The 27,757-nt window shown below is 36.8% G+C and overlaps 1 protein-coding gene across 8 annotated transcripts in view; it reads left to right on the top strand.

Annotated features, from left to right (window-relative positions):
* Positions 1-27,757, top strand: part of robo1 (roundabout, axon guidance receptor, homolog 1 (Drosophila)) — a 502,926-nt gene that overhangs the window by 250,783 nt on the left and 224,386 nt on the right. Inside the window, exon 1 of one of the 8 annotated variants that reach the window (XM_069190217.1) lies at positions 3,231-4,236. The exons of the other annotated variants lie outside the window; for them this stretch is intronic. Within the exon in view, the coding sequence (XP_069046318.1) occupies positions 4,176-4,236 (61 nt within the window). The 5' untranslated portion in view covers positions 3,231-4,175. Of the gene's footprint in view, positions 1-3,230; positions 4,237-27,757 lie in introns of those variants that run through there. 8 annotated transcript variants of the gene reach the window in all.

The following is a 27,757-nucleotide window of genomic DNA, read 5'->3' as shown; positions in this document are numbered from 1 at the left end:
TGTCCTGTTCAGGGTGTATGTTGCCTTGCACCCACTGCTTGGCTACGCTCCGGCTCCCTTGCGACAGTGTATTAGATAAAGTTGTTAGAAAAGATTTGGATGGATGGACAATGTCTCATTAAAAGTGGTTACTGTCATTTTAGTTCTGCATTCAAGTGTCTGAGCACATGAATCACATTTAAATATTGGCCAAAGTCTGAATAAATGTTTCTGTTCAAACTTTACACAACAGATTTCCAATTCAAAAAGACAATAAATGTTATTCACCTTTGTTAAGAGTAAATCAGTATGGTGTTAGAGGAGAAGAGACACAGGAGATACATATTTGCAAAAACAAACTGTTTATGATAAGCTGGAATGGTGGTCTGATCTGCAGTCTCACAGCTCTTGGGTCATAAGCTCAATTTCTGGACAGCAGTGTTTTTTGTGTGGAGTTTGCATGTTCTCACCATGCAAATGGATTTTCTCTGGGTGCTCTCCTTTCCTTCCACTATCCATCTCATCACATTGCTATCACTAATTTATCCTGTGTTTGTGACCCGCAATAGACTAGCATCCCATTCATTGTGCCCAGTGTCTGGATCCATGTGACCCTGTACTGGACCAAGATGTTATTGAATATCCATGGATGCTTACAATAAATTAAAAACACATTTTTTGAGGGGTTTAATATGAGTATTTCAGTAAATGTTTCTTGATTGTGGTTTTGACAAATGCAAAAAATATACCGACAGGTCTTGCACACCATGTATTCTCCATGTAACAACCTCTCATAGGAATAGCTCATATTTGCTTGGGTGAGGAAAAATCATATGTACCACATACTGTATTGTACAGTATAAACTGAAATAATAGATTATTCTAAATCTAAACTGATAAGTCAGGTTTGAGTTCACAGAGTTATAACTGAAGCGTAATTGGCTCTGACGCCTCTGTCAGGAGGACTACGTAGAATGTTAATTTAAATAAAACTAAAAAATGTGTTTTTCCAAGATGGGACAACAGAATCAGACTTTCCTTTTAGTCTGATTTCATATTCGGTTTTTTTAAGTATATATTGAAGTGTAAGAATACATTCCACCACTTAATAATGATACAAAGAACTTCATTGGAGATTAAGAAACGGATCAATTTGGGGCACCGGCAAGTAGCAAAACATTTATGACCACTAGAGGGCACGCTTGCGCTATTTTTGTAATTTAAACAACACTGGTTGAGCCCGGATGTCTATCAACAGACACAGATTTAGCAATCCGTTTTACTTAAAAATCAGCCTCTTCTTCCCGAGTGTAGTACTATGTTACGATATTGATACCCGAACAACTAGAGTTCTGTGAATCTCTTCAAAGTTACTGTCATATTGTAGAAGCACTTCCATAGCGGGAAAAAACAAGCACTGCCTCAACGCCAGTTATATTTTATTCGTCACTCCTACTATCAAAATGGATTTATTACATAAGCAGTCTTTTGGCAAGGTCAAATGTACTTCTAAAAATATTTACTTACATCTTCTTACGCTAGATAATTATTAAGACAGATATTTTCTCCTGTTAAAATTAAGTGAGGTGAGTGCGAATTGCTGGATCAGTAGACGATGAATTTATATTTCACGTCTAATTTCCTCGCAAAGAAAGCAGGATTTTCATCTACAACTTCTTCGATACTTTGTGTTTTGCAAGTAGACGTAAACTTGCATTGCCATTTCATAGTATTTTAGAACTTGCTTTTGGTGTTTACTAACTACAGAGTTATTTACGTTAGTTAGTCAATTAAATTTATAAGAGAGCCTTAACGCACTCGTCCTATTTTGTCACACTGTTAACGAATATATAAACACACCATTTCCTTGGCGACAGCTGTAATAAACGGACTTCCAAATATTCCGGAAGTTCATGTACTGGAAAAAAGTTCCAGTCATTTTAATAGTCCACATCTGTAAAAGACTACGTAAATGAGGTTAAACGTGTGTCGCAGACACGTCCTCTTTCAATAAATTAGCCCGTTTTTCTCGCATGTCTGCTCATATAAGGGATACAAATAACCAAAATGCCAAACTGCATCCATGAAATACTGATTCGTTTTTATGATGAAAACAATATTTTAATGTTCCGGACATATTCGCATTTTAAGTAAAGATGGACTTGACTATACATTACCATTAATACATTTGCATTATTATAATACTAAGAGAATAAAAATATCCGCGTACATTTTCGGACACATCTTTCACAGGCAGCAGTTCCACGTTGACGGGGAAAACGTCACAGCGAATTTAGACAGACAATATTACTTTGTAAAACAAGCGGAAAAGATTTCATAAAAAGTAGTTAGCAAAGCAGATTAAAATCTTTGATCACAAACCCCCTTCAATTCCCGGCTAATCGCTCCTAAGTGAGTTTTAATTGACTGATTAAGATGGTATCTCCCCGCGTGGCGCTGTGTGTGGGATTAGGAGGGTGAACAACCCTGACCGCCAGGTCTTCAACGCCGCTCTAAAGCGTCGGGATGCAGGACGGATTTCTTACAGAGAGAGGGTAGAAACCACTATAGCACATACTGTACATACTCGTGAAATCCTGGGAGATGCTTGAAATTGTATTTGTGCGGCCTCCAATGTATATGTGTATAGCATCGGTGAACAAAACGATCCCAAACAATCCAGTGTTCAAAATATAAAGTTAGCAAATTTCTATTTTTATCAGGATTTTATTTATTTTATTCTTATTGATGATGTACTTGTGTTGGGGCAATGGTTATGTGTTAAAAAGGGGAACGCAATGGCCCATAATACACCGATACCGAAATAAAAGCAAGTCCCTGGAGTCCTTCCGAATAAGCAACAGATGAAAAGTAAATAAAAAGTCATTCAGTTGTAAATGCCGGTAACACCATCAGCTTTACGGTTACAGAGACCCAATACTGCTGGAATCAAGTACTTTTAAATAATTTGCAACAATGTTTCAGGTACAGTATAGTACAGCAGCTGCGTAGAGAGTTGGTCAAAGGCATTTTAAAAGACTTAGGGGTTTATTTAATTTGTATTCGTTCGTTTGCTTATTCGTTAGTTTATTACATTTGTAAAAAATAATTATTTAAAAACGTGGAGTATACAATACATAAAAGTTTTAATTTCTCCGACTCCTACCTCTTTCTCTCTACGGTTGGAAAAACCCATTGTGTGTTGACGGAGGGGTGAGTGGCACATACCATTCTGCAGCCCATTCAGCCCAGCTCAATGAACAGTCGTTGTTTTCATTCTCCTTTCTCGTGTGGAGGGGGTCTGGGTTACGTACAGGGAATTCAAAAAAGAAGGATTTGGGAGGAAATACTGGAGAAACTGGAGTTGTTTTGTTACATTTATTGAACAACTGGAATATTTATGAAACTATGAATGTACAAAGCTGATGCGTGGAAAAAAGTCTGCTACTCCTGAACTAAAACCCCGAAAACTTATCGTGGTCACAAGGAGAAAAGTCATAATGAAATGATGTGATTAGGCGTATAGATGTGCATGATCGGAAAGGATATTAGCGTTTTAAAAAAAGTTAACAGTGGAGATTTGTGCTGCACTTTGGGAATAGGGTCATTATAAGGACTTTTTATTTTTTCTGCTGGAACTTAGAAGCGCATAACATAAGTGTTTTGAAATGAGAGCATGAAAAAGTTGGGACGATGGTCAAAGAGTGCGAACCGCTGTGAAGGGAAGAAAACTTTTGGTCTTTCATTGAAGGCTGAATTCAAATTCAGAATATCTTAAACTTCCGAGACAGACTACTGACTTTTGGTTTACTGTGAGTTTATTTTCAGTATTTTAAGCATTACTTGCATACTAAAAACAACACTTTTTTGTCGCAGCATCTTACAAATAGATGTCAAGACACTAGCCTTTGAATAGGCTACAACTGCAGGGGAGCTGCAGTGAATTTAAACTCACTTGTTCAAAGAAAAAGGAACACTTTTTCCATTCAGTTACAATCACCCGCGTTGGAAATTGTGAAAACCACAAGTCCGGCTTGATTTATTTAATATTTCTTTAAAGAATACTGTTGGAAAAGGAGCACATGTTCCATCTGTTTGGAAATCCTAAAACGGGATTATGAATTGTCAGACATCACTTTATTTGCACTGTTAATTGTGGATTACACAGCAATTTCCCCGTATATGAACCCATTGGAATGATGTCTTCAGGTTTTGTGGGAATTTACCTACTACTGGGATTTCTACATATATGCCCAGGTAATGATGCCTATTTTCTCTTTAAAAAGTTTCCAACTCATTGACAGCATTTTTGAGTGCCGCGCGACTAGCTCTTCAGGTGTAGGGAAACACTTTCGCTCAATAGTTACAGAATTTACGCGAGCACAGTTTTTTCTTTGCCGGTTTCTTACAGTGGAGATGTTTTGTATCATGAAATTATCACCAATAGCACAAATCCGAAGTAGCACAATGTTTTAAAATTCAGTCGTTTGACTGCCACTTTCCAAGTTTTTGTTTGAAATGTAACAAACGCCCATGTATTTCTAAAGAGCGAAGAGGGTTGTTTGATGTACTGTATATGGATGTAGATGGCAATCTGTAGTAATTTAATGGCAAAAATCGTTACTTTTGTCTTCCCGGATAATTAGCGATATTTTGTAAAACCTCCAGATTAAAGGTTGACTCGAAATCGACTTTATCGTAGGACAAAAGCGCGATGCGGTTGTAATTAGGATTATGGGTTTAAATGAACAGCTCTTTATATTACAGTATGTTAGCTGTTAAGTGTAATTAAACTGTTGAGACAAAGTGGGAACAAAACGACTGTTTTTTCTCCTGCAGGATAAAGGAAAATTCTTATGTTGTTATGGGTGAAGGGCCAGCGCTACTTAAAAGCAATGACCTAATTTTTGCAAGGTCATTATATTTCGGAATTTTGGTTGATTTGTAGCATCTGTGTTTTTCATGTAGAAATGTGTAGAGTAGGAGGTATGAAGTTTAAAAAAACGTCTTCACAAATAACACGATTGGATTTTGTTTCTAATTACCTCGTTGTTTTAACAACTGATTATGGTGCTTTAGCTATTTCGAAATAACTTTAATTTGCGTACTTATAATTAACGTATATAATAATTTTGATGGAAAAATTTAAATACCAAATGGCCAAGCGAGTTTAAAACTAAGTTGTTTTAAACTTATTTAGTCGGTAATGTGATGATGGGGGTGATCAAAACCACAGAAAACGGAGCAGTTAACTAATTTAAAGTTATTTGTGTCTACTTATTTGCTCTACTTTGCTATTGATATTGCATTTGTTCTGCAACGCCGCTTTAGAGTGCGAGTAATACAGTAGAAATTGGATACAAATCCGTGCATTTGTTATTTTATGTGGCGTTAAGCATATAAAGTAAGCGAAAGCTCGATGGCGATATAAAATCGTCTAATACTTTAGACCACAAAATATGTGGAAAACAGCAGTATAATCTAAAATAGTTTGACTGCTTCATACCGGTAGAAATGCTTTTACAGTACATATTGTAAATCTGGTAAATCTGTCATTTTAAATCGTTTTTAACAAAAATGTATTTATTTTTCGCCAAACGCGTACACAGGTCTACAGCATCATGATGTTTTTGAAAGCTTCTTCTGTGAATTTCAGTATGGTAGCTTGTCTTCTGTTGCATAGATACAGAAGTGCGATTTTTAATGTCGCGTAATGTCGTTCTGCGGGGAATTTACTCGTTGCCATGGAAGTGTCAGATGTATAGAGGTACCTTGTCCCTGAATTCATTCATGTCTTGAATTAAGAGACAGGGTTTTATGTTTTTTTTATTTACAGGTAACTATATTTACATAAGCTTTCGTTTAAGAGGGGTGTCGAAATGTTACGATCAAAAATAAATGTAAGTAATCTATTTGCAAAGCGACCAAGTCTACTGAGAGAATGTTTCGTCATATCCCCTAAAAAAATCGAATGCTGCACCTCTTTCAGCAGTGCTAAGGGCTTTTTTTAATCACATGGTACAATTCAGTTGAAATTTATTTGAAATGATGTGTTCACCTGATAGGTTCTGCTGAGTTTTACTTTTATATAGCAGTACTCCGACTTCAGGGACGGTGTGCACTAGAGCCTATGGCTTAATATGTGTTTTAGAATATGGTCTATCCAGTAAAAGGCCATTCCTATCAGATCATATAGTGCTGTCATCTAGCTTTTACTGTTTAGGTGGGCATGATAGTAGAAGAGTTTTTTTTTTCTTAAGTCCAAAAAACACACATTCATGTTAGTATGCCCTTTCTTGAGATTTCCTATCAGGAATGCAAGACTAGCCTTAGGGCTTAGGTCAGATGAGTACTTTTAAAAAGACAGCTAGGATGAGTCTTTCCTCTTTGTAATAGGACAAATCTGTGGGCTAATTGAGCAAAGAAGAATGTCACATTTGAGTTTGCTCAGGTGAAGAGATGTATATCAGCTTTACTATCAGAACAGCTAACAGCACTGGTGGGCCAATGGTGGACCATGTGTTATCAGGACCGTTAAAGAGAGAACAAACACAGGGTGCACATGAGGGGCACAAAACTTCAGTGAGATTCTGAGGCATTCTGGGGTAGCCCCTGTGTGTGCATGTTCATTCTGGTGCTTGGGAGGTGTCAGTAGGATAATGTATTCTGGAAGAGGAGATTACTAAAGAGATACAAGGATTACTGGTCATTACCTGGTGTTTGAGTTGGGGTTTGGGGCTTTGATTTCTTATCATGTCTTTAGATTACAGCATGACTGGTATAAATAGATTGCTTTCAGGTGTCTGCAGTTGATTGATTTTTTTCATTCAGGATTGCACTTGGAACTTTTTCACATTTACTTCTCTTTTTTCCCTTTAGCTCCTAATTCTGTAAACAGTAAACAGACAAAATGTCAGCCATTATACACATAGTGGGGGTATAGTCTTTTGTTTAGGATTTTTTCCATGTATTTTATTTTAGCCAGTGACTTTTTATTTTAAATTGTTTAAATACTTTTCAGTAATATTAATAAAATGCCATTGAAATTAAATGTACCAGCATTCTAATAACAACCACAGTATCCACCAAGACACTTTGGTCTCCCACTGTGCAAATAAATTCACCCCACAGGGCAGATATTTAACATTATTTGTACTGTTAACTTCCAATGTTAAATAAACTGTTAAAGAAAATCTTTGCAGAAGAGAACTTGCATATCCTGTAACTGCATGGAAAACAAGGCTGTAAATCCAGGCAGTAAACTATGAAACTGAAGTATGTTTTGACCCCATAAAGAGCCTGTGGTCTCCACTCGTATCATGTTAAAGGTGAATGTATTTGTGAGGAGAGAATGTTTAGAACAGGAATGTTATTGATTGGCAAAAGTGCAGTGAGCCCAAATGAGCAATTAAGTGACGTTACTGGGAGACACCTGGCTGCTACATGAATGAGCTGTTTGAAGGGTAGAATTTCATGGGTAGCCTGCAGCTGTAGAGCACTGTTTCTTCTTCCTGTCATTCCACCAGTATGGTCTCTAGATATATATCTCTGCTGGGAGACGTGAGATAATTTAGTCTGTGGTGGAGGGAGGACCCTTTGGTTTAGTGGAAACTAGCCCTTTAGACTAGGCCTTTGTGACATTTAATATGTCATAAGTTTTAGTTTCTTTCAATTAGCATACATTCTTTGGACTCCATTGCTCAATTTCTTAGACTAGATTGTACAACAAGCGAATTTATACATGTATATACAGTATACAGTGTGGTGAAAAAGTCCACCACCTTAGTCCAAAAGATTTTAATAATAATAATAATTGCTTACACTTATATAGCGCTTTTTCTGGACATTCCACTCAAAGCGCTTTACAGGTAATGGGGACTCCCCTCCACCACCACCAATGTGTAGCATCCACCTGGATGATGCGACGGCAGCCATAGTGCGCCAGAACGCTCACCACACATCAGCAACATTTAAGATTTTATGGTTTACCGATTTAGACACCTAGACCTTATCAAGTCCTAGTAGCAGATAAACGTAACCTCAGTTGACAAATAACACACAGAATTTCTACTTTGTCATCATTCATTTTAACAAATCAGACAGAAATCAGTATCTTTGTGTGGAAAAAGTATGTATGTGCATCCCTTATTCAGTAATGTATGACACCCCCGTTTGGCAGCAGTAACTTGAATTTAATGTTTCCTGTAAAAGTTAATCAGTCTCTCACATCACCTGGGCCCATTCTTCTTTACAGAATTGCTTGAAATCTGTGATGTTTGATGGCTTCCCTGTATGAACAGCTCTCTTTATATCCCAACAGCATTTCTATTGGGTTTAGGTTTGGATTTTGACTTGGTCATTCCAAAATCCTGACATTTTCTTTTTGAACCATTCTGTGGTAGATTTGCTTGTTTGTTTTGGATCATTGTCCAGTTGTATGATTTTTGTTTGGTTCAGCTTCAGCTGTCAGACAGATGGTCTCATTTTTCTCTCTCGAAATGTATGAAATAGTATGAAATTCATGGTAGATTCAATGATAGCAAAGAAAGGCCAAACAATCACCCCCCTATACCCCTATACCATTTTTCTGGTCAGAGATGGTGTTTTGTTTTCACCAAACGTGTGTTTTGAATTATGGCCAAACAGCTCCTCTTTTGACTAGTCTGTCCAGGGCACATTGTTCTTGAAGTCTTGTTTTTTATCCAAGTGCTTTTTTGCAAACTTAAACCATGCAACAGTGTTCTTTATGCAGGTCAGATTTTGAAGAAAAGATGGAAGAACGACCAAGTAGGATTGACAGTGGTCTTGAATTTATTCAATTTGTAGATTATCTTTCTTGCGGCAGAATAATGGACTTAATGTTCTTTGGAAATGGTTTCTGATTTTATATAATGGTGGAATCACTTCCTGACAATCATTTGCATGTTCTGGTGCTTTAATTGTTCACACAAAGGTACTGGTCTTTGAATGCTGGCTGATTTTTTTAAATAAAATATTTGTCAAATGAGTTTTATTTTATCCATTATGAGGACTTGGTGAGGGCTAGGTGAAAGTCAAATCTCTTAATATGTTAAATCATAAAATCCTAAGGGGTTGCACTTGTTCACCACACTGTAGATGTGGCTATAGATAAACACTCTATATTAATAGTGGGCAAATGGACACAGATTGAGATGATTAAACTATCCATTCATGATTTCTGTCATAGATTTCTGTATAAGACTTGCTCATTCTTTTTCAGTGGTACAGTCTGTAGCCACTTCTTCTGTGCACAGTATGACAGTGCACTGCACTACTGCATTGATGATACAGTGCTTTTGTTAGATAAATAATTATATTTAATAATATTAATAATAGTATCCTGTGTGTGTTATTTAATATGATTATGCATACTTGATAACTGATGTGGGCGCTAAAAGCTACCACATACCCGACTTTCAAGAGTGTTTTAAAAAACATTTGATTTTAATTTAAATCATATAATTTTTGTCTTTGACTTGGGGAACTTTTGACAGGAAATCTTTGAAATCCAACTCTTCTTTTTTCTTTTTTCTTGGTATTCTGTGACACTTGGTGTAGCATGCAACCACTGGTGCTTTTCTTCACTTTGCTTTGACTGAAATCATGTTGATTGAAGCAGTTATGAATAAGGTAATTAGATAGCCTGCCTATTGAAATTGTATGTCGATCAATTTTGTAGGCATTCCTGGTATGTATGCATCTAGTAATGCTCATTGCCTGAAAAGACTTGTATCCTTTGTAAGGTAAGAAAACTATTTCTGTGGGAACCATGCAGGAACCAATGAGTTTTCCTGGGTTTTTAACAGTTATCAGAACTTAAAAGAATGAAATAATGTTCACATTCTCTAGGCAATTGATTAAACTACAGGAAGTCTAAATGCATACCAACCTATGTATTTCACTGGGCATGCCTCAGGCGTTAGCATAATAGTGTTGTATGCTCCCCTTATTCTTCTCTCTTTAATCATAGAACAAGGGTGTTTTTCACTAAACCCAGTGTCAGTATGACACAAAGTGAAGAGAGGGAGTGGGAAAGAAACTGTTAAATTAGTTCACAATTCAACAGAATGTGATAAAGTGTAGTTAACAGAACTGGAAAATGAGCAGGCATGGCAGAGCTGAGTCTTGTTTATGAGAGCTGGATACTTGATATCTGTGAGGAAACAGACATATTATAACAGTAGAAGCACTCCTTGCTCATTAGTGCTGCAAAGTTTGTTTGCGGGAAATAACTGCTTAAACTTCTGTACTTTAACATGTTCTGCCACTCACAGGCATTCCAGCATGAGATTTGCAGAAACCATTGCAGAGAAGAAGATGCTGGCTAAGTATCATTGTTGGCTTTTTAACCTGATTATTGTACTTGTTACTGTTGGAAGAAAAAGAATACAGGAGTGTCAGACCGGGAGTTAGGGCTAGACTTTTTAAGGTATGAGATATATCTGCACAGTCTTGGCTAAGTAGATCACTTGCTTTTTCTCTCACCAAAGAAGCTGAGAGGTTTACCTTCTAGGAGTTTTCCAGTTGACTGTGTTCAGTTAAACATTGTGGTTTCCTGTTAAAGCGTCCTTGAGAAAGAATCTTGCATACAAGCAAGACCAAGGAGAAAAATACATTTTTTAAACTATATGGTGCTAAGAACCGAGTCCCTAAGTATAAGAACTTTTTTTCTTAAATATGATCTGGACTTGAAATTAAATCCCATGCTTTCCTACTGAGTACCAAGAGTGTTGTGCACTTGTAAAATAGAGATGAAGAGGAAGAAAAGGTGGCTGTGCTCCAGATACAGTACTTGTTTAGATGACAAGAACAGGTGTGTAGCAGTTGACTACATATGCTATTTTTTCTTGGACCTACACTGACTTATACATGAAATTTAGAAATATTATGTGAACTTGGTCAATTTTTATGTTAAGGTAAGAAGAAAAGGCAGTAAACAATTAACTTGTTGGTTAATGTGTGTTAAATGCAGTGAGCGTGTTAACAGCAATTAATAATTGAAACAAGTGGATTATAATCACAGATCAGTAAGGGAAAATTGGCAATACAGTTCTTGGTTATATATTACTGTCTCAGAGTATTACAATATCAGAGTCCTTTTGAAATAAAGACATTTGCCATTGTAGTAAAAAGATCCTTTACACCTTGAAAGCTCATTTGACTTCAGAACGTTTATTACAAAGTATTTTTTTTCCTATGCTTTTGACTGAACTATTAAATAACTCTATTTAAATAGTACAGGGAATTGCCAAGGAAATAGAATAGTAGTCAAAAGGTGCCTTAAGGCTTTGAGGTCATCAGTGCAATCCTAGGGCAATCTCTGACTTGGTTTAAAAATGTGTGGAACCCTAGATGGTACTGGGCAGCATGACCACTCAGGTTGTTCCCAATTTCCCTTTAAATTAACAACATGGCTTCTAATCAACTAAACATCCCACTGATGAAAAAGAATGAATGTGGCATTTAATGTCTCTACAATGACATTAAAAACAACATAAAAACAGATATCAATTCAAAGACAAAATTTATTTTCAGTTCTAAATAGTTTGAAATTGAATTCTTGCCTTCTTAAAAAAAAGGAGTACATTTCATCAACTGAAATATTCACTGGTGCATAAAGGGAGCCAATTGGTTTGACTTACTGGCTGCTTAATAAAGCCCAAGCCTGCGTGCTAATCATACAGTACATGTTTATTGTGAGGAAAATAACATTTTATCTTGCCCAGAGCGTCTGTTCTCCAAAGATCCGGGGGTCTCTTTTGTCTAATGCATAAACTTTTTCACATTTTTAACAAGGGGAAATAGACAGCCCTTTGGAATTTATGCTCCTTAATAGTTTGAATGTGTTCAGCATCTGTGTGGTGTGGCTTTAGTGAAGCTCAGAAATAAACCAAAACTCTGGAACAAACTCTGCCAAAAGCAATCAGCTAAAGTACAGGTTTGAGCTCTTTGATGCATTTTTCAAGGGTCACTACACAGCCCGAGACAGGACACATGCCCTTCAGCCTCCTCTTAAGCATTTAGTCCTGTGTCTGTTTTGGGATTTTATTTTCAACTGCAGATTTTACTGTTTTTGGAATTAAAGGGGTGAACAGTTAGGTTGAATTGCAAACAAAGTATAAATCAAGTACTGAGTTTTCCATTTAAATGGGATATATCATATGTGGAATTAATATATTATCTTTCAACAATAATGATGGAGATGGACAATCTGTACGCAGAAAGGAAAGCACATTAAACTTTAAATGAATTAGGGCATTTTCATGACCAAGATAAATACTAGTTAAAATGATGCAATTTTAAAACGAGGGGATTTTACTAATGTGTACCAACTGTCTGGTAGCCTGTTATGTAATTTAATGATAATGGCAACACTGTGCAAAGTCTTTCAAGTGATGCAGTGCACTGTGCTGTTTATGAAGTAGAGTTTGTTGAAAGGGCATATATGTTGCATGTCTCATGCCTCTGGAGGGCTACCTAGGATTCTGAGACTCAGAACACAACACAATGAGTAGATTGGCTGCCAGTGTTCTGCAGTAGTCAGTTTCCTGTTTGTTTCTTATTAACACAGTATAATAGACTAATTAGTCTCACAGCAGGACAGCCAGCAAATCCTCAATGGCATTTTTTTATCCTGTACCATACTCATTTTCTGGGCACTCTAAGAATAACGTTAAATAAACTATTTGGAGTCAAATGCCATAGAGTCTTTAAAATAAAATTTCTCAGGACTAGTTTTAGTTGTAAACAAGGTTTTGAGATGATCAGAGTCTGGTCAGTCCCAGTGCTGTGATCAAGCTTTTCATTTGTCATAATTTAAAAGACCACAGGTGTGAGAGATTTTGGCATTTGGGGCTTTGACAAATTGACTCTTAACTAGGTGTAATAAATTGTCTTCTGCAGCTGTCTTGACAAGTTACAGCAGGTACTGTAGTCCTTTAATGACCCACAGACATAAGCGAAACATTTTTTTATTGTGTTTGTAGATGTCCTGTAAAAAGATTTCAAATGCATCATTAAAATGAATATGTAATGAGCACAATGGGCAAAATGTATAGGCTCTGAACTAGCACAAAAATGAAGGCCCTATGACAAGGAATTATATAGTTTATAGCTGTCTATTTTTTAATAACCAGGTTTTGAAAGTTTCATGTTAGTTTCATTATTTCTTGCGGTAATTCCTAGTTACCTGAAAGCAGAAAGAATTTTCTGCTGTTAAACTTGAATTCTTTAATTTTATATTTGCATAATGTTTATTAATTTTGAACTTCACAAAACATTATTTGGGCCATTCTATATAGCATTCTCTCTGTTATACAGCATCTGTATGTTCTGATGGTGTTCTGTACTTCACTTGTTGCAGTACAGCACACAAGATAACCTTCTGCAGTACATAAGTCCTTTGCCACTGTATCCGAGTTTTGTATTTTTTAGCCTCATTGCCATTTGTGCTTATTGGGATGGGACTAAAACTGCTTGTGGATTCACTCTTCATTGCAGGCTGCCTTTTCTGCAGGACACTGGAAAATTTGGGATCAGCTCCACTGCAGGTCTTTCTTAGAACTTACAGTATTTGACATTGTCTAGAAGATGTAAATGATGGGTCAAACTAAACACCTAAGTCTTTTTCACCGTCTTTTCTCCAAGTCTTCTTCTCAGCATTTCCTGTTTTGTATTTCCTGTATTCCTGCATTACAGAATAATTAATTTTTTGCAGAAGCACCTCAAAGAACATCTTGAGCTATGAGTGTGCAAGTAGCAGCCTTGCTGAGTAAAACTGACCAGCACCATCCTGGTACCATGTGCTAGTAGCAGAAGGCCCACCAACTGTCTTGTCAAACTCTCTGACCCTGTCTCATTGAAGATTATCCATCTGTTTGCAAACAGGGCCCTGAGGAATTTAAGATAGCAATAGTGCTATATTAGCATCATGTGTCTCCCAGACGGCACTTTGGTACAACCAATGTTCACAGTGGCTAGAGTGTCTGAGGCCATGGATCATTCTGCATTTGTTTACTTCTAAAAACTTTTTTTCCGTTTTCATTTGAGATGGTCATAAAAAAGCCAAGTAAGGCTGTGATGATGCAACTTAATTAAAATGTAAATTCAAATTAGATGTTCTAGTAGAAAACAATATCTGCATGGCTGAGTGACCCACCTCTTTGAAGAAAGTCATGTATAGAAACCATAGATAAACTTTCTACCTCTATAAACAGAGTATCAGTGAGGAAAGTGAAAGATGTCATTTTCAGGGATTTTATTTTCTTGAATTTCAAGAACAGGGGTGACATGAACAGAGACCAGCGATAAGGAAATAGATTAGTGACAATCATATGATCATATAAAGTAGTTCAGGGGACAGATATACAAACTTTATTCTCAGGAGGCCAGGCTGAAAATGAAGAGGTCATGACTAACCACTTAGTCTTGTTTAAATGCCCACATACCTAAGCAGGGCAGAGCATCAGAATACCTGTCTGCTCAACTAGTGATATCTCTTTGGTGTTTATGGGATCCAGACTGAGCAGAGATTTTTTAAGGAATGTGAGTCTTCAAGGTAGCTTATCCATCTAAATATTTTTTTAATCTAAACAAATCATATACCTCTTGTGAAGGAAAAAAGTCCAAATAAAAAAATCAATTTCCTAAAAAAGATAAAGGTTTTCTTACCATATTAGTTTTCTTAAATGAAAGTCAGGCCTGCAGTAACCTGCTGTGTGATGTTTAAAAACATAAAACTGTTGTACTGAACTGATTCCCCTGAACCAACATCTCAAGAAGCCAAGTAGCACTCAATATGTTTTAATTTCAGATAAATTGAGCCCAGTTTTAATTTGTGGATAAGTCAGTTTAACAGGTGACTTTGAATGCCATAATATGTTCGATATTACTGCAAAATCCCCTTGAAATCTCTGTGGAATGCAATCTTCTGTCATGACCAAAATAAGCAAGAGGCCAAGCAGCCAAATGTGTGGTCATTTCTAAATTAAAAATTATTTAAAAACTTGTTAACTGCTTTATGCTGTCTAGTATTTGATTCTTTGCTGACATCTTGAGGTTACCAAGAAGGCATTAATTCTCTCAGAATAAGAAGTAGCTGAGCCTTACCCTTAAGTGTCAGACACAGTACCATGTCTTCAAAGGATCATGACTCTGAAAGAAGGTCATGTCCATGAGGGACAAGGCATCAGGCACTCGCTTTAGTCGCTACGTTTCCAGTCACAGCAGTGTTTCAGCATCTTAATTAAGTTCAAGTTGCCTTCAGTTATGCTATCCATAGGATATTTCATTCAGTGAGATGTTTGTTACGCAAGCACCCGTTATATGACATCTGGATATTATTTATCTTTTCTAGGAATAGGAATTATTCAGCATTATTCAGTGATTGCAGTGTCCAGGAGTATAACTGTTTAATGGTGGCTGAAAAAAAAACAGATTTTTCTTTTCCCTTATGTACAGCATGGCATTAAATATCAGGTCATGGGATTAAAACTCAGAATGTTTTCTAAGAAAACTCATAGTGGATAATAGCTTGTACTCACACTTTAAATGCTCTATAGAAATGTTAACACAGGGGGAGAGAGAACTCCTTTATACCTTACATGTCCAAAGGTGCAGTGAGAGCAAAGTAGTCTGCTTTTTTTTATGCAAACCTCATGGATGCTTCGGGGCCGTAGGGTGCCCATTGACCTGTGTTCTAGGAGCACAGCAGTTTCTATGTATGCCAAACATCGAATCCCAGCAACTTAATATACATCTAGACTTCTTTAAAAATGTCATTTAGAAACAGATTTGATATTTTTGCCTTACTGATCTTTACAGAAAATAAAAACTTGGAATATTTTCTCTTTAGCTACACTTAACAAATAATAATAATAATTGTAGTACATTATGTTTTTTAATGCATGCTTCAAATATGTATGTATTTATGTATTTTATATAAAGTGAGATGTAAGAATTTATTGTCATTTTACTGTGGGGAACATGGTCTATTTAAGTCTGCATTCCGGGACTGTTCTCGATAGCAAAAAAATCAAAAGCGAGATGGGGACTGCAGCAGAAATCACCAACCAGGACCCTAGTCTGATTCATTGTTTATGATTAAACTAGCCTCTTTCAAATTCTTAGACGTATCTAAATTTCAGAAAAAAAGAGGGACAACCCAAACCTCTTTACCTGCCTGGGAAAGGAATCTCTCTCAGACACCCAGAGGGATTATAAGATTTACTTTTAATCCTGATTAACCACAGAACTGTCATAAAACGTTCAGATCGAATGTTAAGCACTAAAAGTCTGCATTTCACTCAGATGCAAATGCCTTAGATGCCTCAGATGTGATACACATAGGTAGAGGACATCAATCTCAAGACTTAATTCCCCAGTTTTCTGTAACTGCTTCAAAGCAAGGAACAACAAAAACATGTTTATACCTGACATTATTTCCCAAGGAATCACCCTAATAATCTCACAGTGCTCAGTGGCGTTGATTCATTCTTTCACAGGTATTATATTACTTTTGTTTTTGGACATATAGACAAGTATTAATCATGAAAAGGTGGATCATGACTATATTAGTGTTTTAATGTACAAATTATACCTGTTATGTTTTAAATTCATCCTTCTCACTTGAACATACAATAATAGCCATTCTTAGCTTGTTATTATTTAGAAAACTGCTTATTCAGCTAATGATGCATGTGACCTTCACAGAAAAAATAAATAAAAATATAAATCATTTTATCAGCTAAAGGATAGCTTATTCTAACATCTGTAAGCACCTTTTCTGTTTGCTCTTTACTCAAACAACCTTTTTCCAGATTACGTTGTTTAATTCAAAATGCATAAAATGTACCTGTTTGATCTTTTATTTACTCACTTAGTGCATATTTTACATATAACACTGAAACCCCTATAGGGGAAAACACCTCTCTACTCTTGCTATTAAGCCTTTACATGATCTGTGGGAGTCCTTATAGCACAGTGGCAGAGGCACGCCTCGCAACGCTGATGCCGAGTGTTCAATTCCGGACCTGGGGTGTTATCTGCATGGTGTTTGTACATTCTTGCTACTGTATGTTTGCATTGTTTTCCTTCATGGTATATTTCTAGGTTAATTGGTTTCTGGGAAAATTGTGCTTGTTTGTGTGTATGTGTGATAAACCGGTGTCCTGTCTTGTGCCCGTTGCTCAGACTCCCCCACCAGTCTGTATTGTATTAAGGGGTTAGAAAATAGATGAATGCATGATTTGAGGTGTACCTTAGGGAGGAGGCAAGCTGAGGTTGTTCTCCATGTTATGCTTTTATCCGGCTTCTGTATTTTTCAAATTTAAGGTTATTTTTTGGATATTGAGTGAAAGGGTAGGAGACTTTTGTTTAAATTGCAAATCCATGAAGAGAAGAGAGTTTACCACTATTCCAAAATGAGGTCTTCTTGGACATTAGTTGTTGTCATTGCAGCAAGGGGCTTGCTTGGTTAGTTACAGTGAATGCACAGTGGGAGGCGAAGAACAGTTTCCTTTCAGACCCTAGTATTCCTCATTTAATGCTTGCCTTTTTATTTATTGTAATGGTCAGCTTGGGCTTTTCAGGAGTGCACAGAAATAGCCAAACCCAGAGGGCTCTACAGGGGCTCAGCTGAGGGGGAGAACATTGTGTTGTTTCAACAGTTTAATTGTGTCCTGTGGAAAAGGGGTCTTGGGACAAAGGAAGTGAGGGTGGAGGGGAAGGCACCATGTACGTTCCACAAGCTTCAGAAGGACACAGTTCAGCTCCAGACTCTCCCATTATACTTTCCTGTTTGAGAAAGAAAGAATATGAGCTCCATGGCTAAGCCTAAAAGCTAGAATAAGTTCTAAATGGGCCTTCTTAGCCACTGTAAATGTTGGATAATTGTTCACCCTCCTGTTTTCCCACCTTTTGTTCTGTTATTAGGGAGGAAGCGTTTCGGGACTATAATGCGGGTATCCACCTTCTGCATTTTAATTAGCTTTAAAGCTGAGCTCAGATAAAAGCTGTAGATTTTGCCTCATTTTATTTTCACAGTAGTTGATTAAAGATGCCATTGTTAGGCACTCTCTGAGACTGGCTCTTTTGCCTTTGTGATCAAACTCATTTTTGCATTCAAGATGCACGTTTGAAATGCTAAAACTTTTCAGCATTGTCCAGGAATACAAGAAAGGGATTAAAAGAAACTAATTAGACAGCCACCAAAGCTGCAAGGATGCACTGAGCCCATCCTCCCTTAAGCTAATGCATTCTGGGAAGAATGGCCAAGTCAACCAGTTAAAGGCATCCGGCATCAGACACTCAGTACGGAGCTGGATAAATTTAATTACCCCACCATGACTTTGCCCTTGCAGCTCAATGACACACACTTGTTCATTATATAAATACTTGCCGTTTGAAGTGCCGTGGTGGACAGACTTGAGAGCTTTATTGCAAAAGAACTAGCTTCTCAAAATAGTACTTCAGAATGTGTTGAGGTCTGTTCACATTGTATGATGAAAAGCTAACTTTACAGAAACTCCTTAGCACAGACAATTAACTCTAAGGGAAAGGAGAAGGCAGAACACTGGGTTGTATTTGTATTTCGGAGTACATCATACATGAGTCATTAGTTTGTATGTGTAATTTATTGGGAACAAATCAGGACTAGAGTAGTACAAATCTCTTGTGAGTTATATATCACTTGTCATTACAATTATCTGAATTGAAGAAGCTAACAGATTTTCAGGCTCTGAGTATAGAATATTTCTAGTTTTTGAATGCGATCTACAGAGGTACCCTCAGTAAGGGTGACTAGCCAGATGATATGGTTTTATACAGAAGATTCTGTTGTATTTAGTTTGGTTTTAAAATGGTTTAACATGAGTGAGATATTACTGTTTAAAACAGCAAGCTGCAAGTTACAGACAAGGCAAGTTTCTGTAATATTAAATGGGACAATATAAATTTAAGTTAAAAATATTAATCACTGATTGCTTTACATAATGTTTCTTCACCATGCTTATGTGACCCCTTGTAGATAATTAAAACAAACTTGTTTGTGCCATGTGCCTTCTCAGTCCAATTTGGAATATTTCTTCTGTTCTGGGAAAGGTCAAAGCACGTTTCTTAAGCTTTATCCTCTGACGAAGAAAGGCTCTTGCCAGATTTTCTTCCTAAATAGACACATCTTGGTCTTTTGTGTCTACAAGGAATAGACCTGCACTACAGCAGGACTACAGTAGTACTACAGGCTAACCTTGATATTATTACAGGACTAACAAGGGTTAGGATAGATGGTGCAGTGAACTTTGCTTGGGGCTGCTCCTGTATAGAACTGTAGATATATGAGTGTACAGTGGGTGCCCCCAAATTGAATTTGTGGGTTGAAGTGGTGATGTTTGCAGCCTTACTTGTACTGTACCTGTGTCCATCCATACCTTTGAACATGACAGAAAACAGTGGTTGGACAACAGTGGAGCTATAAGTACTGTTATAAGTATGGGGAAAATTTCCCTGTGTAGTGGAGCTTATTATACCCAGAAGTTTTCCCTGTTTCATCAGGAATAATATACTGTATGTAGAATACAGAAACACCAATTAAAAAGAACAGAAATGAACACAACTTGTTTCTTCTTAGTTCTTAATGTTGCAAGTCACCACATAGGATTAATTACACATTTTATTGTGTTTTTTTAAATGATATTGGGGGATTTTAGTAGTTTGTTAATGGTTATAATATTTAATATTTTTTATATGTATATATACACATGTATTTTTTGTACACACCATTAATTTTTATTGTCACTCTTTTTTTTTCAGTCACTAGTGCATCTGGTAAATCTTCTGACTATAAATCGTTCATGTATTTTTATACATATACCACCCTTGCCTGTTTGCTGATCTTGCTTGACTGATCTAGTCCAGGTGGTATGATGTAGTTTTTGGCTTCTGCAGCCTCATGTAGATCAGCCAGGCTGTGCCCTCGGGCCAACCTCCTTGAAATGCATCTCTTAGGACCTGCTATGGAGAAGGTTCTGCCCTAATGCGTTAATTTTGGTGTGAAGATCTCAAGCAAATGTGTGAATAAAGTACAGCTGCCCAAGCCTAAGCTAGAAATTTTATATATGGTTTTGTGTTACCTGCTTTTATGTTTTTTTTTTTATTGTGCGGCTGCATTCATGCTTAACATACGTGATATAGGCAGGTTTGGGCTGTAATTCAACCTAGAGAATTTATGTTGTACATACAATTAAAATTTCCAGGTTTGAAAAATTTGTGTATGTGGATGTGGAGATTGTCAACAGCAGACACCATTTTTACTTTACCTACTTATATTGCAGAGTCAAAAAATAACTTGCGTATTTTCATGAAATCTCTGTATCAGAGGTGAAAATATCCAAATTGTAAAAATAAAACAATGTAGCACCACTCAATACAATGTCCCAAAATACAGTATATAACTAAAAGTAGTAAAATTAATTCATATTTTAATAATACTTAAAGGAAGATTTCCATCCCCACCTCGTCTATAACCTAATTACTGTGCTGCTGTAATCATCATATCTGTGTAAAATAAAGGCCAATATTTTTATACCAGAAGCTATACCATAAACTTGGTATTTACTGTACATGTAGGAAGAATTTGGGAGATAATTTGTGAATAAATATTTTGACAAGAGCCATAGTATCATTGGCAAATATCCCTGTACCTGATTTTCAGGATTCTCAGGGACTTACTGTAACAAGAGGAAAACTTGAGCAGAGATCTGTAAAAAAAAGCAGCTAGGTTGTTTGAAGTCAATCGTTTACCTTAAACACACAGAGTGTTGCCTGACATTTAAACTCAGAAACTTTATATAAAGCTCAGAGATTTACTTTGGCAGAAACCCACTAGGCCACACAGAAACACTAAAAAGAATGTTTTTTTGTCATTTTCCCTACACACCTTTCTGTGAGTAGGAGAAGGTGTTGTCTTTGGTTTTAGAGTTTGACAGCCTCTACCGTCCCCTTAAGATTTTGAAAGTCTTACTCAAATCTCCCTTAGATAATTTTGTTTCATGCTAATGAGGTGTTGACAGCCTAGCATGTCAGTTTGTAAGGACTTACATATGGATTTGGGAATTGTTTTGTAGAACAGTTCTAAAAACGTTCTTATACAGTAAAGCTAGTATGGAACACTGTTTATTTTGTGTAATATATCTGGGCACAAGTAAATGCAGACATAATACACTTAGTGAACTGCTGCAGATAGTACGTCTGTGAGTTATACAGATCTCATGTGGTGTAACAGGCAGAAGTTAGGTTAGAACAGCAAGTGTCACTCTGTTCTCCGGCTCACACTCATACACTCATGATCTTGGCCCTGCATGGCTGGGCAGGAGGTTAACTGCAGGCACCTGGGTGAATGACAGACGGCTGGCTCTTAAAGTAAATTGTTGTGATCCATTTCATTAGGAAGTGAACCCTCACAATAGAGGGCTGCAGATGGATGTGGCCACCCTTGCCTTGTTAATTCAGACCCGCGGCATTCAGAAATGTAATTAAGCTGACTGTTTGCTGTTGTGGAGACCTGCTGGCTTATGTTTGCCAACAGACCAGTGCTTGCTTAGCCCGTGTGACCCCATGTCAGCAGAGACTGGCCAGCTTCCCCAGCACTACAGGAGCACTACCCATCTTTTCAGACTGAGGCTCATAATTTTTATTATATGTGTTTTAGCAGGATAATGAGCACAGATATAATGAGCTCAAATGTATGTGTAATTTATACATATGATCATACCCTTGGGCCTGACTCAGAGGGTTCCACTGTAGAGTACATACAAAGAGGAACGGATGTGTGGAACAGAGAAAGAAAGAAATTACCCTCCAGAATAAAGTGAGAGCAAAGAATCATATGTGCTAAAGAAACGAACCTTGAAGACAAGAAGAAGAAAAAGTCAAGGAGAGAGGAGAGGAAAAAAACAAAATTCAGAAGGAGATCGAAGAGGGTGTTTGGGAGTGTACAATAGTTATTAAAAGCATGCACTTTAGAGCAGGGGTCCCCGATTCTGGTTTCACACACCTGCTGTTTTTTGTTCCATGCAAGATCTCATTTATACAGCCTCATGAGGATAGGGGCAACAAGGGGTTTGCAATGGTGGCTTACAGTAAATAAATACCAATTGTTCAATGAACAGTGAAAGAATGGAAGACAATAACTTTAATGGATTTGAATTAATTTAGATATTCAAGGAATTGAAGTTACTGTGCAATTTAATATTTTGGGGTGGCGTGTCAGGAGACTCTTCTGGGATTTTAAAAGTATTAGGCGTATCTTAGACTTAAATTGGGATGAAGAGTCAATCTTGAATGCTTGTTCATGAACAGACTGTAGTTATTAAAAGCTTAAACTACATATTGAGGCTCTAACAGCAGGGCACCAATTAAACTTATTTTAATGCTTCTTTGCTAGTGCAGCTATTATCAGTGTAATATGTACCCTACATTTTTGGGGTTTGGGATGGAAATATTTATGACTAAAAATAGTTTTTTAGATTATAATGTCTGAAAAATACATCTATCTGCTCTTGCTGAATTGTATGTCTGGAAGTCAGTGTGTCATCTTCAATATGATATGGTGAAGTAATACAACAAGCAAACAAAATATTATACTATATTAAATATTATATAATATATTATAATATTATGAATATAATATTTAAAAGCATAGCATTTAAATGTAGGGGGTTGGTTAAAATTGTACAGTGCACTAATAATACCTCATAAAGAATATTGTAAAATGCTAGTCACCATATTGTAAAGGACAGTGCTGCTCTGAAATCAGTCCAAAGAATAGCAACCAAATGTATTACTGAGCATGAAGGATTATCATATCAGGGCAAAAGAAAAGGATATTAGGGAACGTGACTCAAGTATTTAAAATCCTCAAGGATCAACCCAGTGGATGTATTCAGAAATTACTGTAAAACACAAACCATACGACACAAGAGCAAACTTTGTGGAAGGGCATTAAAAACCAACAACAGAAGACACGTCTTTATGCAAATGGTTGTGGTACCCAGTCATGTTGTTGAAGTCAGTACCCTTCCAATGTCCTGGCTTCTTTCAAGAAACAACTGGATGAGACCATTGGATCAATTGATTATTAACTACCAAGTGGTAGATGTCCTGATGGCTTCCTCTTGTTTTTAACTATTCTTAGTTTTCTTTTGTGTGAGACTTGAATGAACAACATAATGGTTACAGTTTTTCTATTGATGAAAGCATGAGAGGATTTGGAATTTAATTTAAGTTAAAGGATATTATTAGACAATTAACAAGAAAATTAAAATTGTACCTAAACCGAATGAAGAAATGTTCTTTGCTCAATTAACTAGTATCTGCTATCATGGGAAATCTTTTGGAAATCTTAGTTGTGCTTAATTTAAATAAAAGTATAACTGAAAACAATAGGGAATAGAGCATTTGATGTGGTGGATTAATTTACATTCGTCAATTTCCTGGAAGAAGAAATTATAGCTCAGAAGGAAAGAAAATCTGAAAAATTGCATCTTTGAATTTTGCTTTGACTTCCAGCATTTTATTGCTTTTTTCCAAGGGTGTAGCAGGTGAAACAGCTTAGCAGATGTGTGACTGGGGTGATTTTGAAACTCATGAAGGTGATGGAGAGAAGAGTAAAACAATCTATTTTAAGGAGCCTGCAGGGATAAAAATGGCTGATTTTGAGTGGAGATAAACAGAATTTATTTGCTTTCACTTGGAACCATGACCTATCAAGAAAGGCCAGTGAGTGGAAACATGCAGGTTAGGTCCTGATATCCCGATATGCAAAGCATGAAGTGTACAGTATGTGCATGCTTTCTGAATTCATGTGTTTGTGAGCAATCTATTGTCCATCTCTCCTTTGAGAATGTTGCAGGAGACAAAATAGCTTTTACGAGGCAACTTTAATTGGTGCCTCATTATTTTGTTTATTTCCACTCTACCCAGTTCTTATAAAGGATAGAAATTAATTTAAAACCAGTTTAGTCCCATGCTTTCTCCTTATTTATGTATTTGTAAAACCAACAGAACCATGAATTTGGCATTTTATCAGCAGCAGCCTATTCCAGGTCCCCAGAGATGGAAACAGTTTGGAATCCCATCAATTCTACTAACATTTCTCTGGGAGTTGGGAGGAATCCAGGGCACCTGAAGAAAACCCTCACATAACACATAGGTTGCTATATATTTAAGTTAGCTAGAACATTTTTTAACAAATAAGAAGAAACTACAAAATCGTATTAAAAAGGTGGTATTACACATGCAAATAAGCACAGTAATGGATCTGCTAGAGAATTGATGCACACATGTATAATTAGTAGATGGAGATGTACTGTATGACGGTTTTGTTTCCTCCCACTCAGATACTGTTAGGTTTATCCATTTGTTTCTGGTTTTGGCGACTTATAAAAAAAACAGGTACATCCCCAGATGCCTTTATCTGAAAAGCATTAGGTTTACATTAGGTTTGTCTGGCAGGATTACAACTTTGTTTTGGCAAGACACTCTTGTGATATATTCCTGCTGCAATATGCCAATTAAAAGGAATCCCCCTGGATGTGTCAAACTAACATACTGTAAATACAGTATTACAGTTGATGAAGAGCCCTTCAGAGGGTTGTGTTGCATCTATTGTAGAATGTATTTTGCAATCAAAGGATGTGGTGGCTAGCTAAGGATATCTCTCTGCAGTTCGTATTGAAGTCTTTGTTAAACAGAGTTGCATAAGTGAGGCCAGGTAAATGAAAGTTTCATAAAGTGTGATTATGATTTCAATGGTACTGAGAACATTTAGTAGTTCTTAACATACCTGTGGGGGGAAACAAGAAAAAATCTTGTCTTAGGTGTGGTTATTCAATGTCACATATCTAAAGTGAAGCCATTAATCTATAATTGGTTTGTTGCAAGAGTCTTTATTTTGTATGGAACTGCAGTCTATTGTAGCTCCCACTGACACTTCTGACATTGGGATAGAAAAGGTTTTATAATGGTAACTACCTGTAGCTCATATTCAAATGAATAAAACTCTTCATTTATGACATACAGTTTCACATTCTACGTTATAAAATGGTTTAGCGGTTCTTCTTTGAGTTAAAAAAAAGACAACCCCCTTCTTAACTGTGCGCAGTGTGAATAGTTTTATAAGCAAGAAGATTTGAAGAGTCTGGTACCTTGGCACAACTGGATCAGTTGGTCTGTTCACCTGCACTTTTTTAAGACCTATTTTTAAACATGTACTGTATATGTATTTATGTATATATGTATTTCCATACTGCTGAATGAATGCTTCCACATAGAACATTCAAAATAGGATAAATAGTTCCTTCCTGTTTTAAGAAAACCACCATTGTCCCTGTTCCTAAGAAACCCAGTGTCAGCTGCCTGAATGAGTACTGCCCTGTTGCACTCACATCAGTTATCATGAAGTGCTTCGAGAGGCTGGTCAAAGCATACATCACCTCCTCACTGCCTGACACCCAAGACCCAGTGCAATTTGCGTATCGCCAGAACAGATCAACAGAAGATGCTATTGCCCTCCATACTGCCCTCTCACACCTGTTCTTGTGATTTTTGTGAGCTCACAGAAAAAGACATTTCATTGCCAGCAACTACAGCTGCACGCCGTATTGTTGTGCATTTGATAAATAAACTTTGACTGACTGACTTGACTGACCTAAACATACAAAGTACTGTATATCTTTGCATTCTGTAAGACAATAAAATAATTTTGAAGTGTGTATTAAAGTGAAGTAAACAATTTCCTTTGATTAGATTAGCTGATATTGCTGTGTCCTTCTCAAGTGATGGTGAATACAGTAGCTACAGTACTCTCCTCACAAGACCATTGATTCTTGTCTGCTCATAAAAATCCTAACCGGCAATCATTCTGTTGCGTCAAACACAGAACACAGGTTTGGAAAGTCTTAATCAAAAGAAATCAGTAGGACAAAATCAAGCATCAAGGTCCCAGTCAAAGGACATTGTCATGGTGGATGTGTGGTGGGATCTTGTTGGTTGGGGGGGTAGAGGTAATATCAAGTACTGATAATTTGAAACAGGCTCATTGTGTTAAATCTGAGCCCAGTTCCATTCTGTGGGCAACAGCAGGAATCATATTCAGAACTGGGTTACATAGAAGTCCTTCACTCATATTGTATTAGTAAATTATCTGTTGTATAAATGTGCCTCCACATCTTCATTACTAATGATTTTTTTTTGTCATTTAACTCATCTGGTTACAGAAAATTAGTGAGTAGGCCCCTTGTTAAGCCCTTTTTTCACATTCCAAAACTAATACTTGGTGGCTGTATTACAACCAGCCCATGTAAAGAAGCCTTTGGTAAACAGAGCAGCCATCATATGACAGTGATCTATCTGGCTACTAGGAGAGTGTCTTGAATTTACACCCAAAGCAGAACTTTACTTTCATGACACAAACTGGGTGACTTTTCAGACTGGATTTTTTATATTTCCAGACAAGTGATGAACTTCGTAATTTACATACTCATAACACATAAAATCTTTGTAAAAAATAAATCCTTACTACACTTCTAAACACTCTGGCCTTAAGCTTTCAGACTGAGTTTTCAGATCTCTAGCCCACAAAAGTACAAAAAAGTATACCCTTGCAAAGTTAGAATTTAGAACACACTCCTCCACATTCCCAACAACTGTCACTGACTATGCCAAGTTCTGCATTTTCCTCCAGTGCCACATAGTGAAATTACACTTTTATGTGCACACAGTTATAAATACTCCCTGTAAATGTGTAATTGTATGTAAATAAAGGATTTCAGACCAGTCTGTTGCCATGAACAATGTGACATGATGGCCACAGAACAGAGCACTATGCGTTTCTCCTAGGATTTCGACTGTAACTCTTGACAGCTCATTTCCTTTGATAGAAATAGTCACCAATTTCAAATTTTACATTATTATTTTTCTTTTTGCCTAAAGGAGTCACAATGCCCTCTCGCCTTGCAGACTTCAAAGACGTTATTTTCTTTTAATTAAAAAATGCTTGAATGGCTTGGCGTTTTGAAATGCTACGTCTCATCGAACACGCGTTCCCTTGGGGCTTACTGAATAGGATAAATATATATATATGCATATATATATATATTTCCCATCAGATGGGTAGGCAGCAGAATTGTTGTTTGCAACAATCCATCCATCTATCCATCCATTTTCTAATGGCTTCATCCAGTTTAGGTCTGTGCAAGAGCTGGAGCTTATCCTGGCAAGAGGGTGCAAGGCAGGATACTCCCTGGACTTAATGCCAGTCCATCGCAGGGTACACTCAGACACAAACACACAGATACACCAGGGCCAATTTTCCCAGAAGCCAATTAACCTACCTCTAGGTTTTTGGTCTGTGGGAGGACACCGGAGCCAGTTATTTGTTTGCTAGTAGCCAACAGTTGAAGATCTTGTCAAGCCATTTTTGGAAAAATGCTAGGCTATAGATTTTGACTACATGGCTACTTTTAAAACTTTCAGTAGGGTTATACTGTATATATAAGTGGTTTTTGTTCAGTCACCTTTTCTTCTAAATGATTTTTTCTTTGATTCTTTGTTTCACTATCCCTAATCTGCACAGCCCCCCCCCCAACATTGTCATGAGACCTGAATGTCTGTGGATGATTAATATGTGCTCAAGTAGTTAATAACCATATCTAATTTTGCTTCTTAGCATGTTACTGTACTGTATACCATTATTCCTTTAAAG

The sequence above is a fragment of the Lepisosteus oculatus genome, chromosome 5 (assembly GCF_040954835.1).
Source record: "Lepisosteus oculatus isolate fLepOcu1 chromosome 5, fLepOcu1.hap2, whole genome shotgun sequence".
Classification (NCBI taxonomy): domain Eukaryota; kingdom Metazoa; phylum Chordata; class Actinopteri; order Semionotiformes; family Lepisosteidae; genus Lepisosteus; species Lepisosteus oculatus.
The sequence above is the reverse complement of the archived record's forward strand: the minus strand, read 5'-3'. Positions and strand labels throughout refer to the sequence as shown.